Below are 17,877 nucleotides of genomic sequence, written 5' to 3' on the forward strand. Positions count from 1 at the left end.
AATCCCTCCCTACATGTATGTTCAATGATTTATGGTCATAATAACTCAAAAAGAGGATTAAGCTAATTAAACCACAGTACTGCACTTGTAATGAACACATCGGGAGGGAATACACCGCCCCCACGTCTATACACCCAACCAACCACCCACGCATACACACACACTGCAGTGTCTTCAGGGTGTCTATACTTCTTTTTCGAATGATTAGACTTAAAAGCTCACTGCTGGTTAGCATGACTCGACTGTGAAGATTGAAAGATACTGCAGCAAGCAGTCAGGCTACCATAGAGCTAGCTCCTTCATTCTGGATTAGCTATAATAAAGCTACATCTGTATGCCCCCCCCCCCCTCCCCCCCCCCCCCCCCGGCCACGGTAGGTGCTGCCCTAGAATGTAATGCTACACTTAAAGTCATGCAATGGTCACTGGGATCATATAATCCTGTAACACGCTGGATTAATGATGGCAAGGTTGCCAGTATTAATACAGTGGAGGTCTGCAGGGTATGTAGTGTAATCCCGGTGAACACAGAGGAAACTGCCGACAGTGGAAGATGACAACTTGAGGCCATGAACCCCTCCAGATGCTCTAAATATTGCTGTGGTTAGAGCTAAAGTTGAATAATGCTAGCTTCAGGAGGTACAAGTGTGCACAGGCCTCATGCTGCAGATCAGTGATGGATTCAGCCTCAGGTACTTTATGGCTCAAATGTGTCTAATGCAGAAACTCAACTTGGAAAAATCCATCCAGCCATGCATTAGCCATTCTGCTTATCCTTAAGGGCCGTGGGGGGAGCTAATTCTAGCTGACATAGTAGTGAAAAACAGATAAATGGATTTGTAAGAGTTTGGAAAGCTGTGTTACACTGGCTCCGGTCACTTTAAAGTTGTGCTGTAGCAGTGAATTAGAACTATGAATATAAATGTTCATTTACATTTCTGCGATATAAATGTTAATTTACATTTTCGAGTCTAAATTAAATTAAAAAGACTCTTTAGGTCATGTTGAGAGAGACAACAGACCCATCAATAATTTAATCAGGGTCATCAAGCAATAAACCTGAACCAATCTCGAGCTGTATGTGTGTCGACACATAGATTTCTTTGTAGAAATTTAAACCATATGTCTACCTGCTGATTGTTACAACAGATGATAAGGTGAGAAATAGTTAAAAAAAATCGAAGTATCGTACCACATTACAACATGAAACAATATTGTCCCTATAATGTATCTGAAAGTCTTGTTTTTTTCTCTGGACTCATTTTCCCTATGGTTGGTTTAATGCAAACAATACAACAAAGAACTGTTTCAGCTGTGTCCTCAGTCTTTCCTGTGGTAAAAGTTTGTTAAAGTGTTTGGAGATTTTGTTTCCATGTTTTTTGAGCCTTAAGTCATTCAGAATAATATCCATCCATTCTTCTCTGTAGCGCTATGGTTACGGGGGGCTTGAGCCAAGCCAAGCTGACATTGGGCAAGAAGCGGGGTACACCCTGGGCAGGTCGCCAATGTATAGCAGGGCAGACGCAGAGAGACAAACCCCAGTCTGCATTTCTTTAGACTGCAGGAACTTAACCAAGACAGAACTGACGCGGACATGGGGGGAACATGCAAACTCCAAATACAGTAGAAGGACCCTGGCTGGAATGGGATTCAAACCACGAACCCCCTTGCAGTGCACCCTTCAAATAATACGCCAGATTATTCTTTGCCATGACTGATGTAAGGTATCAGGCTGGGTTCAGGTTACTTAATGTTATTAAAGCTCAAGCTAATCATACATTCATTAAAATCTACCTTAGTCGAACACATCTTCACAAAACGTCTTCATCAACACAAAGGCCGTCTCCACTTGCTCACACTGCAGAGAGCTCACAGCTACATTAGTCTGGTGTGTGTTCAGTCTGAGGGTCAGTGGTGGGGCAGCTGTGGTTAGCAGCTGAAGCAGCATGTCCGACCCAGCTGGACACGGCTGGATTCACAAGGTCATTTACTACCAGTCAAGTAATCATCAGGCTATTATTGAAGCAGGGCCTTTTGGTACAGAGCTGATGAGGAAATGAATAGAAGAAAAGAAGCCTTTCTCTTTAAAAAGTTCTCAAACTTCAAAGAATATCAGATATATTGCAGATTGCTACAGAAGGTGAGTGATCTACGTGTGCTGGATCCTAATCAAACCAGGTTTAAGTATATTATTCTGCATGTTGTTTAACGATAGGGCTGATAGTTGTATTGAAACACTGACTCCAAATATGTCTCCTAAACTCCAGAATAATGGGGGAACGCAGACTATGCAGTAGAAGCGCGAGTATCAGCTGTAATGCAAGTGCATTAACAGTGCAGAAATTGCAGCCACTTCTATATATAGTCACCTATTTTTAGTCAAAGTCGCTGAAAATGTAGAGAAGTTGTATACATTTTAAGTCATTGGTTTTGATATGTGATGCCAAATCCGACCCACAGATATCTGATCCATGGTATATTCCCTGCTGCAACCTGTCAGACCTTTCTTGATCAGGACATTAAACATGATCATCAGCAGTAAACCATATGATCAGTTAAAGGTCAAATGATTCACTTAGACAACCTGAACCAACTCCTCGATCACCATATCTTTATGCTGTGTAGTAGTGTTCTTAAACTGTGGGAACTCGGGTCCATTTACATACAATCAAGTCGTGAGCGCAGAAGACAAATGAGAAGGGCGCTCAGAAAACGCATACCTAATCCAAGGCTAACGACTCATCTCGCCAAAAAAGGAAATTTAAGAAAAACTGAGAATTCACTCTTTTATCTAGATTTGCTTCCAAATTTAATTGTTTTTTTCTTGGGTCCTGCCATGTCCTTCCACAAAACTTTTGGGAAATTGGTTTCTTTAGTTTTGAGCGTCCATGCATGGGTCATAAACATAAACATAAACGATAAAAAAAAACCATCCAAAGAGCAGGAGTGCAGAGATGTCATGGTTTATAAAGTTAGTATCTTGATATAAAGTACTTGTTCTGAGGGAAACAGTCAAGAATCTGTTGAAGGTCTTACCTGTGTGGGTCCTCTGATGTGCCTTTAGATGGGAGCTCTTGGTGTAAACCTTCCTGCAGCCATTAAACTGGCACCGGTGGACTCTCTTCTTGTTCTCTGGTACGTCTCCTCCCAGACTTCCTCCTCCTCCTTGCTCGCTGTCACTGACTGTCCCTCCCCTACTTGGCGGGGACGGTAATGCCCGTGCTGCCACCAGCTTTGCAGCCCCTAATCCCACCTTCTTTGCCACAAATTTGAGTGTTAAGGTACCGTCTGCTGTCGCAGTCAGTGTTTGTGTGGGTTTGACGAGGTGGCGGCCAAGTTCTGGTGACGACGGCGGCGTTAGGGATGTAACGGCAGCACTAAGCTGTGCGGCGCTGACTCCTCCAAGGACTTGCTCCTTGGTCGTGAGGGTTTCAGTCCCTTCTTCTGCTTGGGTCTTGCTGGGGTTTGGCACATAGAGGATCTTGGCTGGGACCTTGGGGAGGGATACAAGTAGTGGAGGCGGGCTGGGCTGCTCAGGCAGGTTGGGGAGAAGGGGGTCCATCAGGTCCTCATCGCTCTCACTGCCCTGCATGAACGCCGGTGTTAAGAGACAATCCAATTCCTCATCAAAGAGCTCTGAGAGTCGCTTAGGCTCTGTCTGTAGGTACCGCTCCAGCTCGAGACATGTCTGCAAGACAAGGATACAAACAAATGCAGAGTCAAACACAAATATACGCTACATCTGTCAACTAAGCATTTCTTACAACTCACATCCTAGAGTGAGGATAACTGACCCAACACTGACAGATCCCAACAAGTGGAACTGGGTTCGTACAAAAAGGTTGAAATTATAATTAGGCTTGGGTCGGGTTCGCTTAAACACTGACGATGTGTGTGTATATCAGCTTATCAGCCATAAGCTTCTCCTACACTGCCTCCTTTGACGACCAGACGAATAACATATAGTCACATTCAAACATGTGTACAGCTCTTTAGAATTCAACAGATCTCCTTCTTACTCTGTTTTAAAGATTTGGGAAAGACCTTTGTCGTGACTGAGAAACGCAAATGTTGACGGAGTTGAGACATTCACTGTGATCTCCAATCATGCCAAAGTCAAACACCTTGTACACACAACCATCCTGAGAGACTCTGCTGTTTTCTGAAAACCTTCTGCGACCTCCACCTTTGGTTCCCAGTGAGGATCGCCATTATTTTGGCGCTTGTCAGGAATATGCGCATCTTCCCTCTTACAATCAATGATTTCCCTCAGACTTTTGAGAGAGCCTATCTGCTCGTCTTTATTGAATTCAGACACACACTGTAGGCTATTTCTCTGCAGCTGTTCACCATGTCACCTGGCACGCGGCGGTCCTGAGAGAGGAGGGATTTAGTCGGTGACTGATTGCTGCTGCCCGCCTGAGCTCTCTGGAGCCCTGAACTGTGGAAGCCTTTCCTGTTTCCCTCTGCTCACCCAAACCAACCAGCCGTGGAAGTTATATCACAAGATAGAGGCAAGGAAGGAAGGAGAGCGAGATGATGAGGGAAAGAGAAGATATGGAGATAAGGAGGGAGAAGTAAGCAAGTGCTTCCATAACTGTTGATTCAACCTTTATATAACGAGAACAGAGGAATCTGAGTTTCTTTTTTTAAATCACTACACACATCCAGCTTCTGGCAGCAGTACAGCCCCAGTGCATTTGTCCAGCGCCTTGCTCGAAGGTACCTGCCACTTTATTTCAAGGGATTCGAGGACCAACCATTCCATCACAAATCCATTTTCTAATCTCAAACTCTTCTCCCTAGTATCTTTTGTCCCTCTTTAATCTCTTGAACTAAGGACTGCACCTTTGAGGTCTACTTGGGATTTTTAATCTAATCCTTCTTTGGCGTCTACAACCTGCAACACTGGCTTTCATAGAAATCCCCTCTCTCCATCCCAGAGATACAATAACACTTGTTCAGAAGATCTATAAGATACAGAATGTTATGTTTTTGTGCAGTTTTTTTACCCACATGCTTCATGTTCGACGTCACAAATGCACATGGAAATGATCTGGAATCAATAGTCTTCAACTCAAGCAAGATACTGTAATAGTCTTGTGTTTGTGTTTGTTTCTGTTCTCACAGCTGGAATGTCCACACAGCTCTTTCTCTAAGCTACCTGGCTCAGGCACCGTCCTCAATCGCATCGTTACTCTGGCTCCTCACCCTGATCCCTCGCTCCTGTCCTCCTCTGTCATAGGAGCAAATTACAACCACTATACAAGAGGTTTTTTTCTCTTAGCTGCAGCTCATTGACTCGGTCCATTCAGACACACGCCAGCACTGCAGCTTTACTCCGCTCAGCCTCAGTGACGAGACGAAACCAACACATTTAGTCTGAATATCTGTTAAAGGGGCGATAAGCTGAACTTCCCTCTCCTCTTTGTTCTCCCTTTAAAATAAATGCCCTTTTCCTAAGGATGCTTATTTGCACATGAATTTAAATCAAATAGATTTCTTCGGGGGGTTACAATGCCTGATAAGGAAACTTGAAAACAATAAGCAACTATGTAAAGTAACAAAGATGACGCCCAGTAGCAGTGGAAGTCTTTGTATAGCTGATTCTACAGCCGAGGGGAAAAGCTTCTGGTTAGACTTAGTCCAGACTGTTGCCGCGATTTGTTAGCGTTTGTGTTCCTTTCAGTAATTGCTGTGTGTAATATAATATCTAGCTGGGTATGCTGAAGGGGGCTATTATAGCTCTTTTTATAATTAGATCAGTCACTACTAATGCATCTGGAAACCAATGGTGGAGATTATCTGGGACTTCAATAACCAAACGCATTGTTTTAGGTCGGTGGAGCTGCAGGGTTTTGAAAGGAGGAGTTACATCATTAAGTGATTAGTTATAACAATGGCAATCTTCTGTGAACTATCTAAAATATATTGAAATTAAATGATGTCTTAATGATTTGAATTTTAAGTATAGAAAGAAAAATGTGACTGTTTTGGATTCTTTTAATTACATTAAGATCTTTAAACCAATCACGAATCAGTCTCAGCTATCAATCATGACTATTCACCCCATTTCAATAGAATGAAATATCTAATTAAATTAAACATACAAAATGTATTTACTTGGAATTCGACTTTTTAGTTTGCTCCATGTCTCATCAACTAACAAAGTATTTAGCAAATAGCAATAATACTTTGGCTTGATGCCCGTCACTGTCCTTGTTTGCTTGTAGAAGATGGAAATGACATACTGACATAGAGCATATCCGACAACACACAATTCAAAAGAGCCTAGAGGAAAATCTGCCCTCACCTCGTCTGTTATTTGTATCGTTGCTTAGTCACAAGTGTATTTTTATCTCAACTCATGGGAATATTGACCAAAACTACACTCATACAACCGAGGATGGAAAAAATAAGAGGAAATTATTTATTATGTTATGGAGTCCTGGAAGGAAGAAGAAGGAAAATATTTTCAACAGGAATAAAAAGGATCTTTTCTGGTTCATAATTGTTGCTGGAGATGATGCTTTTATTCTGAAGATTGGGGCTGTTGCTACTCACAGGACACGGAAAATATGTCTAAAACTAAGGAATGTTTTCCAAGAAAACCGCAAATACGATATTTTCCTCCATTCTATCCTTTCCAGTGATTTGTGGAATTATATCAACACGAGTACTAGTGCTCTCTGTTACAGTAAATACAAGCTCTGGTAGTTATTTCTTAAGGCTTACTGTACCATTGTTTGCACTTGGACTAGAAATCAAAAATAGAAAGGTCTGTGTCTCCTGGCAGGGGCTGGACTGATGCTGAGAATTGTGGGCGGGGAGGACAGAGGGTAGAGGGAGCCCAGGGCTCTGGAAAAGGAGCGAGCGGCAATCAAACCCACGGCCGGCAGTGAACGCACCGTCTCTGACATCACACGACCTTCTCCTTCGTCTGTTTCTCCTGCCGACCATGAATATCAGGTAACAATGACATGTAGAGCCTGCAGCGTGTGTGTGTGTGTGTCAGTGGCTGCTGGCGAACATCTCAGACTGATAGCATGTGTAGGGCTCACCTCCTGTCCCCCTGCTCAGTCCCACACCATATGGAGAAAGGTCACATCGGATAACACATACACACACACACACAAACACACACACACACACACACACACACAGTGGAGTGACCAGGAACACTTCATTTTTCTCATGGAAGCTGTTTTGTGACTGTTTGTGCAATTCAACACTTGGACGGACACGAAAACATGAAATCATTCCAATTGAATCATCAAATCATCACTAGATAACACTGAGCTGAAAACGAATCTGCTTCACTGACAAATAGTTAAAATGTACAAGACTGTAAACAAAACAACTGCAATACGAAATATCCATTTAGAAAGCTTCAAACTCTGTTGTTGTGACAAGAGATGTTCCAATTTCACTTTCTCATTGGTCAACACTGAGTAACAACAAAAACAACCAATCATATATCATATTCTATCAGCTGTATGCTACTATCCCCATACAGAAGTGATGGTTATTATCATTGTTGTGTGACCCTGGCTCATTTTCAACCCTTTGAAAAACAGATACACAAATCAATAAGTACAACTAGGAATACACAACAATGACTTCCTTTAAATAGCTATGAAGTGAAGTTTTGCAATCTATGCAAGAAATCAACAATAAATAGAGCCTCCTACACTGCACGAATATATTTCATGACTGATTTATATAATAGTGTCCGAGGTCAAGGGCAAAAGCAAATACAGTTTCACTGCTGAAATCATCATATCTCACTTTATAGAAAAGCTCCATATGTCTAAAGCAATTCTCCACTTTGTTTACTAGTAAAATCAATAGTATTTCTGTGCGACAAGTTTGTGGACATATGTGAAGTGAGCTTAAAAGAAAAAACAATGTAAAAACTCCATCTCTTCCTCCTTTATCCCTCGCTCCCTCAATAATTGTTATTTCCTCCCTTTATGTTTTGAGTGTGTGATTTAATGTCTCCTCTAAAATAGCCACCCATGACGTGCAGGTTCTGTGTGTGTCCGTGTGTGTGTTCTCAGCCCGCTGTGGTCCATTAATAATGAATGCAGAGAGCAGAGGGCTCTGGATGGAAGCGCTAAGAGCTTTCGACAGACAAAGGATCATTGAGGACAAAGCTACGCAAACAGATTGAAGTGGATTCAGCAGGAGATGCTCCGTCTGTGTTTACACACACACAGTAATGGGACTATTCCCAGCACAGGAGAATGGTGAAATTAAGCCATTAACGTGATTCTGTAAAGTGACACTTCCTATAATGATGTGCTTCACGTGTGGTTACTGCCATATAAACAAGTGACCGAGCAACATCTGGCACATGAATGGCTTTCCTGTCATGAGATTTCAGATTCTACAAATTCAAGAAGTGATTTGGAGCTGTAGGAAATAGACTGACCAGGTGTGTGAACGGGGAATCCAGGATTAGTCAAAGAGAAGCAGCCCCTTAACTCTGAATGTTATAATTTCCCTCTCAGTTCAAATCAAAAACTGATTTTTGTGCACATCGTAGGCAAATTGAAGTTGGAAGTGGGAGCCCTGGTATTAACATCCATCTTGAGTGGTCCGATCTCAAGTGAACAGCGTTAAAATGTTCTGTTTCACATCTGATATTACAATGTGTCCTGAATGTGTCCCCATTGGCCACTTGGATCTAACGTCCTGGCCGTATATGCAAATAATCATGTCATGTCATGTCATTTCTGTCCGTGAAGAAAACATGATACTGCTTTTACACAATCTGAGTTTACAGTACGTGTACGATGTTGCTATGTGGGCGTTTGACTGCTGCCTCTAAACAAAACATATCACGGCAAAATTATTATCTGAGCTTCATGACAATCAAAACACAGAAGTCTCATTAAAACTCTTTACTCCCACACAAAGGTCTAAATATAGAGACGATTCAGACAAAAGTGACTTCCAACAATATTAACTCACCAGCTACAGTATCAATCACTTAAAACACCATTCCCTGAAGATTAAGACATCAGTATAACAACAGACGGATGAAGCAGCGGCAGCTCAGGGAGTGAGAAACGAGGTGAACATGTGAGCGTCAGGTAGAGTGAGAAGAAGACGACGGCTGTTTGATTAAAGATTTCCTCAATAAATCGGTTAATAATCCCATTGTTGATACAGTAAGTCTACAAAGGTCAGTCTGAAATAATCGACACTGGTGGAAAAATGAGTCTCCATTCAGCAAAACCGTCTGGATTTTGTTTTATCTTTCATGCTCATCAATTTTAAATATAGAATCCATGTTGACATCAACAGTCACAGCATCACAATCACTGACTGCATGCAATTCCGGTCTTAAACAAATCCCCAGTTATATGAACCAGTTCTTCCTTCAGACATGTCCAATGCCTCATAAACAGCATGCATGCCCACATGCAGTGTGGGTAAGGTACAGAGCCTGGGGCGAAGCTTATACTGATTATGAGGGAATAAAGATTTCAGATACCTCTATCAGTTGATATATAGTGTATATATAGGCCTTTGGAAAACATGGCAATGATTCCTAAGCAGGGGTGTTTCAAGATTATTCGGGTCCCCAGGCAGAACTCCAAATAAACCACATGGTACGAAACAGAAAACTCATGACGGAGCCTTGTTAAGGGGGTTCAGACAGTGTTGATACACAGGCAATAATAGGATACAAGGGAGAGTCTCAAAAAGTTGTGGATTGGCCTTGAGGGCTCTCTCTTAGCTCAGGGGCCGCAGGCAGTTACTTGCTTTTCAGACCCTGTTATCAAACCTTTATGACAAAGAAATGTAATTCCGGCTTGATATTTAACATTTATCCATTTATTAAAACAAATTCAACAAAATATAAAGAACTTTAATCAAGAAAATCTAAAAGAAAATCGGGTAAAATGCAAAAATAAAAGCTTTTATATCGACAATCATAGATGCAATATTACTTCTGTTCAAGACTCATATCTGCAGATATTATTGGCCAACAGATATACATTTTTCAGGCTTGAGTATTTAAGATATGATTTTAGTATTTGCTTATGATTTCTCTTCCTCTCAAACGTCATGTGGCTTCAAATCTCATTGAAACATCTTTAAAACACATAATCTCAATCCAAAAAACACATATGACACAAACAGAAATGGTCTGAAGGTCATGAATAGTGTAGGCTCCCATTTCCTCTTGACGACAGCACTAAACCACTACTCCACTATGAGGATATAATGAATCAGTTTGTCCTCTCACCGCTGCACCTTGTGAACATTTCTTCACCTCAAGTTGAATCCCTGTAGTTTGTTCCTGTCTCTCTTTATCTCTGTGTTTATTTTCAATCCACATAATACATCAAATTATGTTTTTATCTTTGCTTTCTCGTACAAATAGGGCCTAATTAAAGTGCTTGGGCATCCATAAACTGCTCTTTGAAGCTCCACCTCTTGATGGACCTCGCTCTCTCTGTGCAGCGAGCTCTGATGGCTAATTAACCACTCAAAAGAAAAGGCAAAAAGAGGCTCTCTACTCAGCTAATTCGCTGATGTGGCTGTGTAAATGTGTGTGTGTGTGTGTTTGTAAGTGTGAGAAGAGCATAATGACTTTTAACTGATGTGTGTGAATATATAATGCCTTATGCTCGAGTGTGTACAATATCAAACGGGTGCCACTGGCGGCGAGCTGCTTCTTTCATGTCTGAGCGAGCGTCGGCGCTGCAGAGTGAGTGTGCGCTTTGTTAGAGACTGAAGTGCGGTTTGTGCGAAGCTGCGTGTGAAGATGCTGGAGACGTTTGAGTCCCTGCAGCAGTCGACTGGATCTGGAGTCGCATGCACACACAACGGTTCATCCTGCCATCGGATCAAAAGGGCTCAAAACTGGATGCACGTGGTGTCAAACTCACCAAATCATTTAAAATCACATTTAAATGATAGGTTCTTTATACTAAAAACACATTAAAAGTCACAAGAAATGTGTCTGCTTATGATGTTTTAAAATGCACATGATAATGATGACGACTAGAGAGTGTTCCGAGACTGCACACCTACACCAAGGTTGAACAATCCTACACGTGTTAGTCTTGTTCTATAAATAAATAAAAGATGTGATCTGAAAACTTAAATTATTTAGTTGTCGTAAAACATCGTCCTAAAAGGTGTAAAATCAAGATCTGTGTATTATCCCCTGAAGATACTAAAACAACAGTAATATGTTTAGCTGTTTCTATTGGTAGTTCTTTACGGTTCACTTTATATTTGTTTCCTTCTATCTTTCCATTCTCAGTTTGAACAGCAGGCAGCACTGACATTACATTACATCTTTATTATTCCTCCAAAATGTGTTTGGTTTTTGCAGCGAAGTAACATCTTTACATAAAAACTGCACCATCTCATCTCTGGGATGTTCAGCTACCTCCTCTGGTTGAAGGGTTGAGCCTCAGTGAAAGCAGCATCTGAGCAGCTGCGTAGTTAAATCCAAGGAAACTCGGTGATGTGGAGTAAAAGGGAACTGGTGGACTGAGCTCATCAGAACCAAACAGACCAACTGAAGCTCAGTGTCTTAAGCGTTCAGCTCCGATGCATCTTTTTCTGATCTGCAGTCAGAATGTTCAGCGACTCAGATTTACATGCAAAGAAAAAGCTTCACTGTTTTTGAAGGGAAACATGTAAATGATAAATCCTGGATTAGTTCATATGGAATCTGAGCAACTTGTTATTCGATGACTTCATATTGAACTTGTGAGGTTGCACTTTTGACACAGGAGGTGGAGCAACACAACACACATGCGAGTCAGAGCTACATTCATCCATTATCCATTCCGCTCATACTTCGAGGGTCACAGGGGGGTTGACTGGTGGCCGGCAGATGCTGGGTGTGAAGTCCATCTCAGGGCCAACACACAAGCAACCATTTACACTCACATTCACACCTACAATTTAGATTCCCCAATCCCTACCCCAATGTGGGGTAGGGATTGTGTGTTTTTGACTGTGGAATTTTTTGACTGTGTGAGGAAGCTAAAGAACCGAGAGAAAACCAGACACGAGGAGACAACTCCTCACTGAAGACATCAGCCCAACTGGGAGTTGAACCAAGAACCATTTTGCTGTGCCGCCCACAGTCAGAACTCTTTTTTGTTAATAAAAACTGTCTATGTCTTGTTCTGGTTATGGAAATAGTTGCAATATTTGTTGTTTTGTGCATTTCTCTTCATCGAAAGGAACAATGGATTGGTCATCTCGATTATTATTAATGATATTAATCATGATTTTTGCTGCCTAACTTCCTTGACTATGTTGATCATTTGCCACGTGTGGTTATTGTATATTATTGTGGTTTTATGGATCTGATTATCTGAAAAATGTTAACCTAGATGTATTTAAATTCTCTATTTTACACAAACACAAATTATAGTTTGTAGAATACATTCCTGTGAAGATCCTCTGACAGATTGTATCTGCTCACAATACCTTTCCTCTAATAAAGACAAAAAACAAAGCTCAAAACAACATCGAATGCAAAAACAGAACTGAATAATAATCCAGCTGAGTATTGCCAAGTTTGCCTCCTAACAAACACACACTCACAGACACACACACAGATACACACACACACAACAGCAACAAGCCGTCAGTCCTGAATGAGTGTCACAGCTGTGACAAAGGAGCTGACACAACACAACGCTGCTACAGTGACAGAGCTGACACTGTGTTGGTGTGAACACCTGTGTGCACTGTCAGTTCGCTCTGGTATCCTCTCGTCCTGCCTTTAATTGAAAAAGCAGCACGACAAAAGAAAATCCTGCTGAGGTCTGATTTGAAAAGCAAGAGGAGGCTCTAATAAACGTGGTTTACGAGAGACGAGACCCGACGGAGGAACGATATCAGGGCGAGTTGTGAGAGAAGGTGAGTTTGGAAACAAGGGGACAAGGCCCAGACTGCAAAATCTAATTCTGATCTTTACAAATAAAACTTTGATTTTCAAATTAAACTGATTAATAGATCTCTCTGACGCTCTTACTGCATTTAATTGGATCCTGGAGATGATTTATTCTTGTAAAGCTGGATTTATGTGATGGCTATCATTAAGATGCTAACTAAACTAGTTACTTGTTAATAATAACTAAAAGCTTTTCTTTTTATTGGAGACTAGCGAGAGACACAGACAATTTTAACTGTCCAGAGCCAATTAGACAGTTCTCTGCTTAGACATTAGCAGAGAGCTCAGGAGAGCTAGAGACAAAGAAAAGATGAGAGGATTGAGAGAGAGATAGAGAGAGACAGAGAGAGAGAGAGAGAGAGAGAGAGGGAGAGAGAGTGAGAGAAGAAAGCAGAATCCTGAGCTTTTATTGCCCACACACACAGGCACACACACACACACACACACACACACATACACACACACAGCATCACCTCCGACCTCCAGTCTCAGCCAATGAAATTTTAATCAAGAGTCTCTGATGGGGGAGAGCACTCAGACTCTCCTGCTGTGTAACTGCACTCTCTCTCTCTCTCTCTCTCTCTCTCTCTCTCTCTCTCTCTCTCTCTCTTTATCTCTCTCTCCATCTTCTCTGTATTCTCTCCATTTCCATGCCTTTGAGCAGACACACACACACCTCCTCCTCCCTCCCTCTCACTTCCATCATCATCTCCTCCTCCTATTTTTTCTCCTCAACACACACGTCTCACTTCCTCCTCATTCATAAAGCAAAGGTCACCTGCTCCTCTGTCTCCATTTCTTCTTGCTTCCTGTTCTTTCTCTAATTTAATCTTCTACAGTTTGTTTGACTTTCTCCTTTTCCTCTCCTCCTCCTCCTTCTCCTCTTCATCACCTCGCATCTCATCCTCCTGTTTCTTACTGAAACACCTGAAATGTCTTTTAATGCCAGATAGAAAAAGATTTGAAGTAAACGTGAATTGTTCTCTTCTGTCTGACGGTTGATTTAAAACTTTCCAGAAACCAGTAAATATGTGCCTGAGGTTTTCTACTAATTTGCTGTTCCTCTCTTTCTCCTGCTCTGACAAAACTGTCTCAACAGAGACATTAGTCACAATGCAGTAACTCATCCCCTCCCTCTCTCTCTCTCTCGAACACTCAGACACACACACTCTCCATTTTAACTGTCCACGGTTATTAAATAAAGCGACATAAAATTAATTAACAGCTTAATTACTTACACGCACACATACTTACACACACACAGCTCTAAAAGGACAAGGTAGGTACGGCCTTTTAATTTGAAGAATAATTTAATACTGCTTAACCAGGCTTATGGCCATTCTCTCTCTCTCTTTGTCCCTTCACACAGTGAGTCGGAGTGTGTGAGTGTGAGTGAGTGTGTGTGTGTGTGTGTGTGTGTGTGTGTCCTTGCTATTTCATTAATTGGCTGAGATGGAGGGGTTGAAATCTGTGGCAGAATCATCTGTTCCCCTGTCTGTTGTGCTTTCTGTTAATGAAGCTACTCTCTCCTGCTCTCTCTCTCTATCTCTCTCTGTGTATTTATCTCTCTCTCTCTCTCTCTCTCATTCTCTCTGCCTGTCTGCAGGTCATTTGTCATATCGGACGGCCTGTCCTCCACCATGAGGCATTTGTCTAGGCTAGAAAAATGATGGGCTTGTTGTCCACACATCACATCCACGACAGACACACACACACACACACACACATGACCAGACAATGTCTAACCTTTCAGTCAAGCTCTACATGAATGTGTCTTCCAATGGACGTTTAAGAGCCTCCTTAGTGCCTCCTGCTAATTGATTTTATTAATTTTTTTTAATTTTGTAGCTATTGTTGTGGACTACTTGCAATTTATGTGATGTTTCAATTACTTAAAAAAATGCTGTAAAGCATTGTTGGCATACAGCTGACTCTTATGACAAAAGGATATAATGCCTAGCTGTTATTTTAGGGGAAGTTCTTGAAATGTTTGTTTTATTATTTTAACTTAACTATTTTAATATTCTGTTAAAAAGAAAAGGAAAATATTGATTTTCATCCTTTTATATGTTCTGCTGAGGTTACTTCTGCTACTGTACACACACTTTTACAGTAATTAAACGATTTAACCTGTTCTTGTGTTAAAATTATCTGATGTAATACAATTAAAGCCCTGCACTATCTTCGTTCTTGTTTATGGTTTAATTCTGCAACAAAGGCTCAATTTCCCCAAAAGGACCATTAAAGCTCTGTCTTATCTAATTTGACAATAAAACATAAAAAATAAATCTGTCTGCGTTCTCATGTCATTACAGTTTTTATTAGTCTAGGTATATGTGAGTCCTGAGTGGTTTTTCTTTGAGTGCTCCCATTCACACCAGACTGTGAGAGCCGCAGAATAGAAATGAATGTTAGACACTTGACTTGAGCAAAGCGATTGACTGCGAAACTTAAGAGAGTAAATGTGAGAGGTAAAGAGATACTTCCTGTCAAGTGGTTTGATCAAATCTGCTACAGTTCTCCTGACAAAGGGTAAAGAATGACTGGAATAGAAAACACAATGACGTTGACATTGGATGAAACTAACATCGTGAAACTTGTTTTTTTGACAATATCACACACACCTCGTGCAATGTCGCCATCTACAGGTAAATAATATAATCAGCACTTGCGCCACCTGTAGGCGTGTTACTCTGAATCAAAAATAGACTTTGTTCAAAATAATAAAAGAACTCTAATACTGAACACCTTCACTCACTGTTGTGAATTGAAAGTTTATCACAGCTAATATACAATAACCATAACAGAAAATGACTAACCTACACAACACAATCTCACTTTTCAAACGAAACAATAAATACTTGATTCAAAATGAAACAGAGTGAATCATGAGAGAAATAGGATTCTAAGTATTTCATTTGCGTCTTGGGAGATGTCTCTTTATAAGTGTGAATACTGAATATTTCGTTATTTATGAAGCAGTAACAAAGTAAACAGTAAAATTTGCTTCACCAAGAGACTTGTTTGTTGGCTTTAAAAGACAAAGTTTAATAAATAATATGCAACAGCTAATTTTGTTAGTGAAAGATGACATTTTCTCTTATTAGGCCTAATGATAAATCAAATGATTGCAAGATAACATGTAGCATCTCTGTCCAGCCTCATCAGACCAACAACACGGGAAACATTGTTGCTGCTCACACACAGCTAGGTCTTAGCACAGCAGCTAGAAGCAAACTGTTTGTGTAACAGAGTCTGATTAGTACCTGATTCCACTTGCTACAGTTCATATAACGTGACATAAGGTTATCAAGGAGCCCTCTGTCAGAAGTAGGTACACACTGTTGGCTTTTCTAAAGTATTGCCACTGTGTGCAAATATTGTGTATTAATGTCACTATGTCCACTGTATGCGACTCATGGAAATATTAATGAGAAGTGTAACGAGTGGGTTGTTGTACTTTAAAAGGGTTCAAAAGTGTAAAATGTTCAAATAGAAACTTGCTTCATTCCAAGACCCAGCTAGCTAGCGGCAGTGCGAACATAATGTGCTGTTCTTTTGTAGCATGCTAAGTTTGATCTGTCATATCGAGTCAATCGTATGACCATCCAGAACATTTTCTGTTCCTGTTCAGATAATTAATGGCTGCATATATAGAAAATCCTCCCACTCGTCATTCTTCACCTTCACGGGCCTACTGGATTCTAATATTCACACAACACAAGGCAGATTCAAGGGGTTGTTTAAACCGCTGGTTACAGTGAAGTCCAACTGAGCGCAGTAAAATACGCTACCTAATTAGCAGGAAATAATACGAACTGCTCATGTTACCAAGTGACTGGTAGAAGTGATGGCTCTAATAGTTTTATCAATCATGATTCATGAGTCATTGTGAAAACGTTGTTCAGTGTTAACTGGATTTGTCACATGTTGTCTATGTTAACTGTTAGTTACATCAGCCAAAGAACAACAGTACCTCACCATCAAACTTTATCACTTGAAACAAAAGATATTACAATTATTTTACTGCGATCAAACTGAACAAAGGTTTGCACGAGTGATCATTACCATTCTTTACGAGCAGCATCCATTGAGCCCCATCATTGGTTGCAGAGTCACTTCTACAAAATGATGCAAAAATTAAAAACGAACGATAGCTTTAACCAGACTGAACAGGGTTCATTAGGGCAAGAAACAAAACTGCTCTAATTAAAACCATTTCATACAACTCTGTTCTCTTGAATGTGCCCCGAGAAGCAGAGGAGAGAACCTGCACTATCTGTTTCAGGTTTTGCAAAACTAAAAATATCCTCCACTCACTTTGAATGCTGCGACAATTCTCTGAGGAGGTCCAGAGTGATGCAACAGAGAGTGGAGTGTTTCTCTGTGTGAGAAGCTGCATATAAGAGAGTATGTTTCTGAGAGACAGGGATCTGCACAAGTAATGTCCTGTTGTGTTCTACGTTGAGATCCAATAAAGATTTTATGAATGTTAGGTTGGTGGTTGATGGTTTGAAGAAGCGGAACTGACAATACAATCTTTTTTGGACTGATGTTTGCATCGGGCAGTGTGTCTGACTCTGTTCATCATGCTTTAAACAATATGAGATCGTAACTACTACTGTTTTTATCTGTCATGGCTAAATGTGGATCAATGGAGTGATGAGGCAAAAACCAGGAGTCAATTTGTTAACAAAAGCAAGATATTTTACCAAAATTTATCAATTTCAACCGTGATTGTTGAAGAGGTTAAAGTGTTATCAGTACTTTTGCCATACCACTTTTCATTGCAGGTGATAAATGATCCAATTTTGAAGGAGAAGTGAGAAAATAAGCACAGCAAGCAGGTCCGAATGGTCGTCAGTACATCTAATAAATCAAGAAGGAAAGTATGTATATAGATATATATAAAATAGTTTCTTGCAAGTTAATTTA

At 40.7% G+C, this 17,877-nt stretch overlaps 1 protein-coding gene across 1 annotated transcript in view; it reads right to left on the reverse strand.

Moving 5' to 3' along the window:
• Nucleotides 1–17,877, reverse strand: part of klf7b (Kruppel like factor 7b) — a 60,011-nt gene that overhangs the window by 19,582 nt on the left and 22,552 nt on the right. The window contains exon 2 of the mRNA XM_062402793.1: nucleotides 3,036–3,687. Coding sequence (XP_062258777.1) covers nucleotides 3,036–3,687 — 652 coding nt within the window. The remainder of the gene's footprint in view (nucleotides 1–3,035; nucleotides 3,688–17,877) is intronic.

Source organism: Platichthys flesus, chromosome 13 (genome assembly GCF_949316205.1).
Source record: "Platichthys flesus chromosome 13, fPlaFle2.1, whole genome shotgun sequence".
Taxonomy (NCBI): Eukaryota; Metazoa; Chordata; class Actinopteri; order Pleuronectiformes; family Pleuronectidae; genus Platichthys; species Platichthys flesus.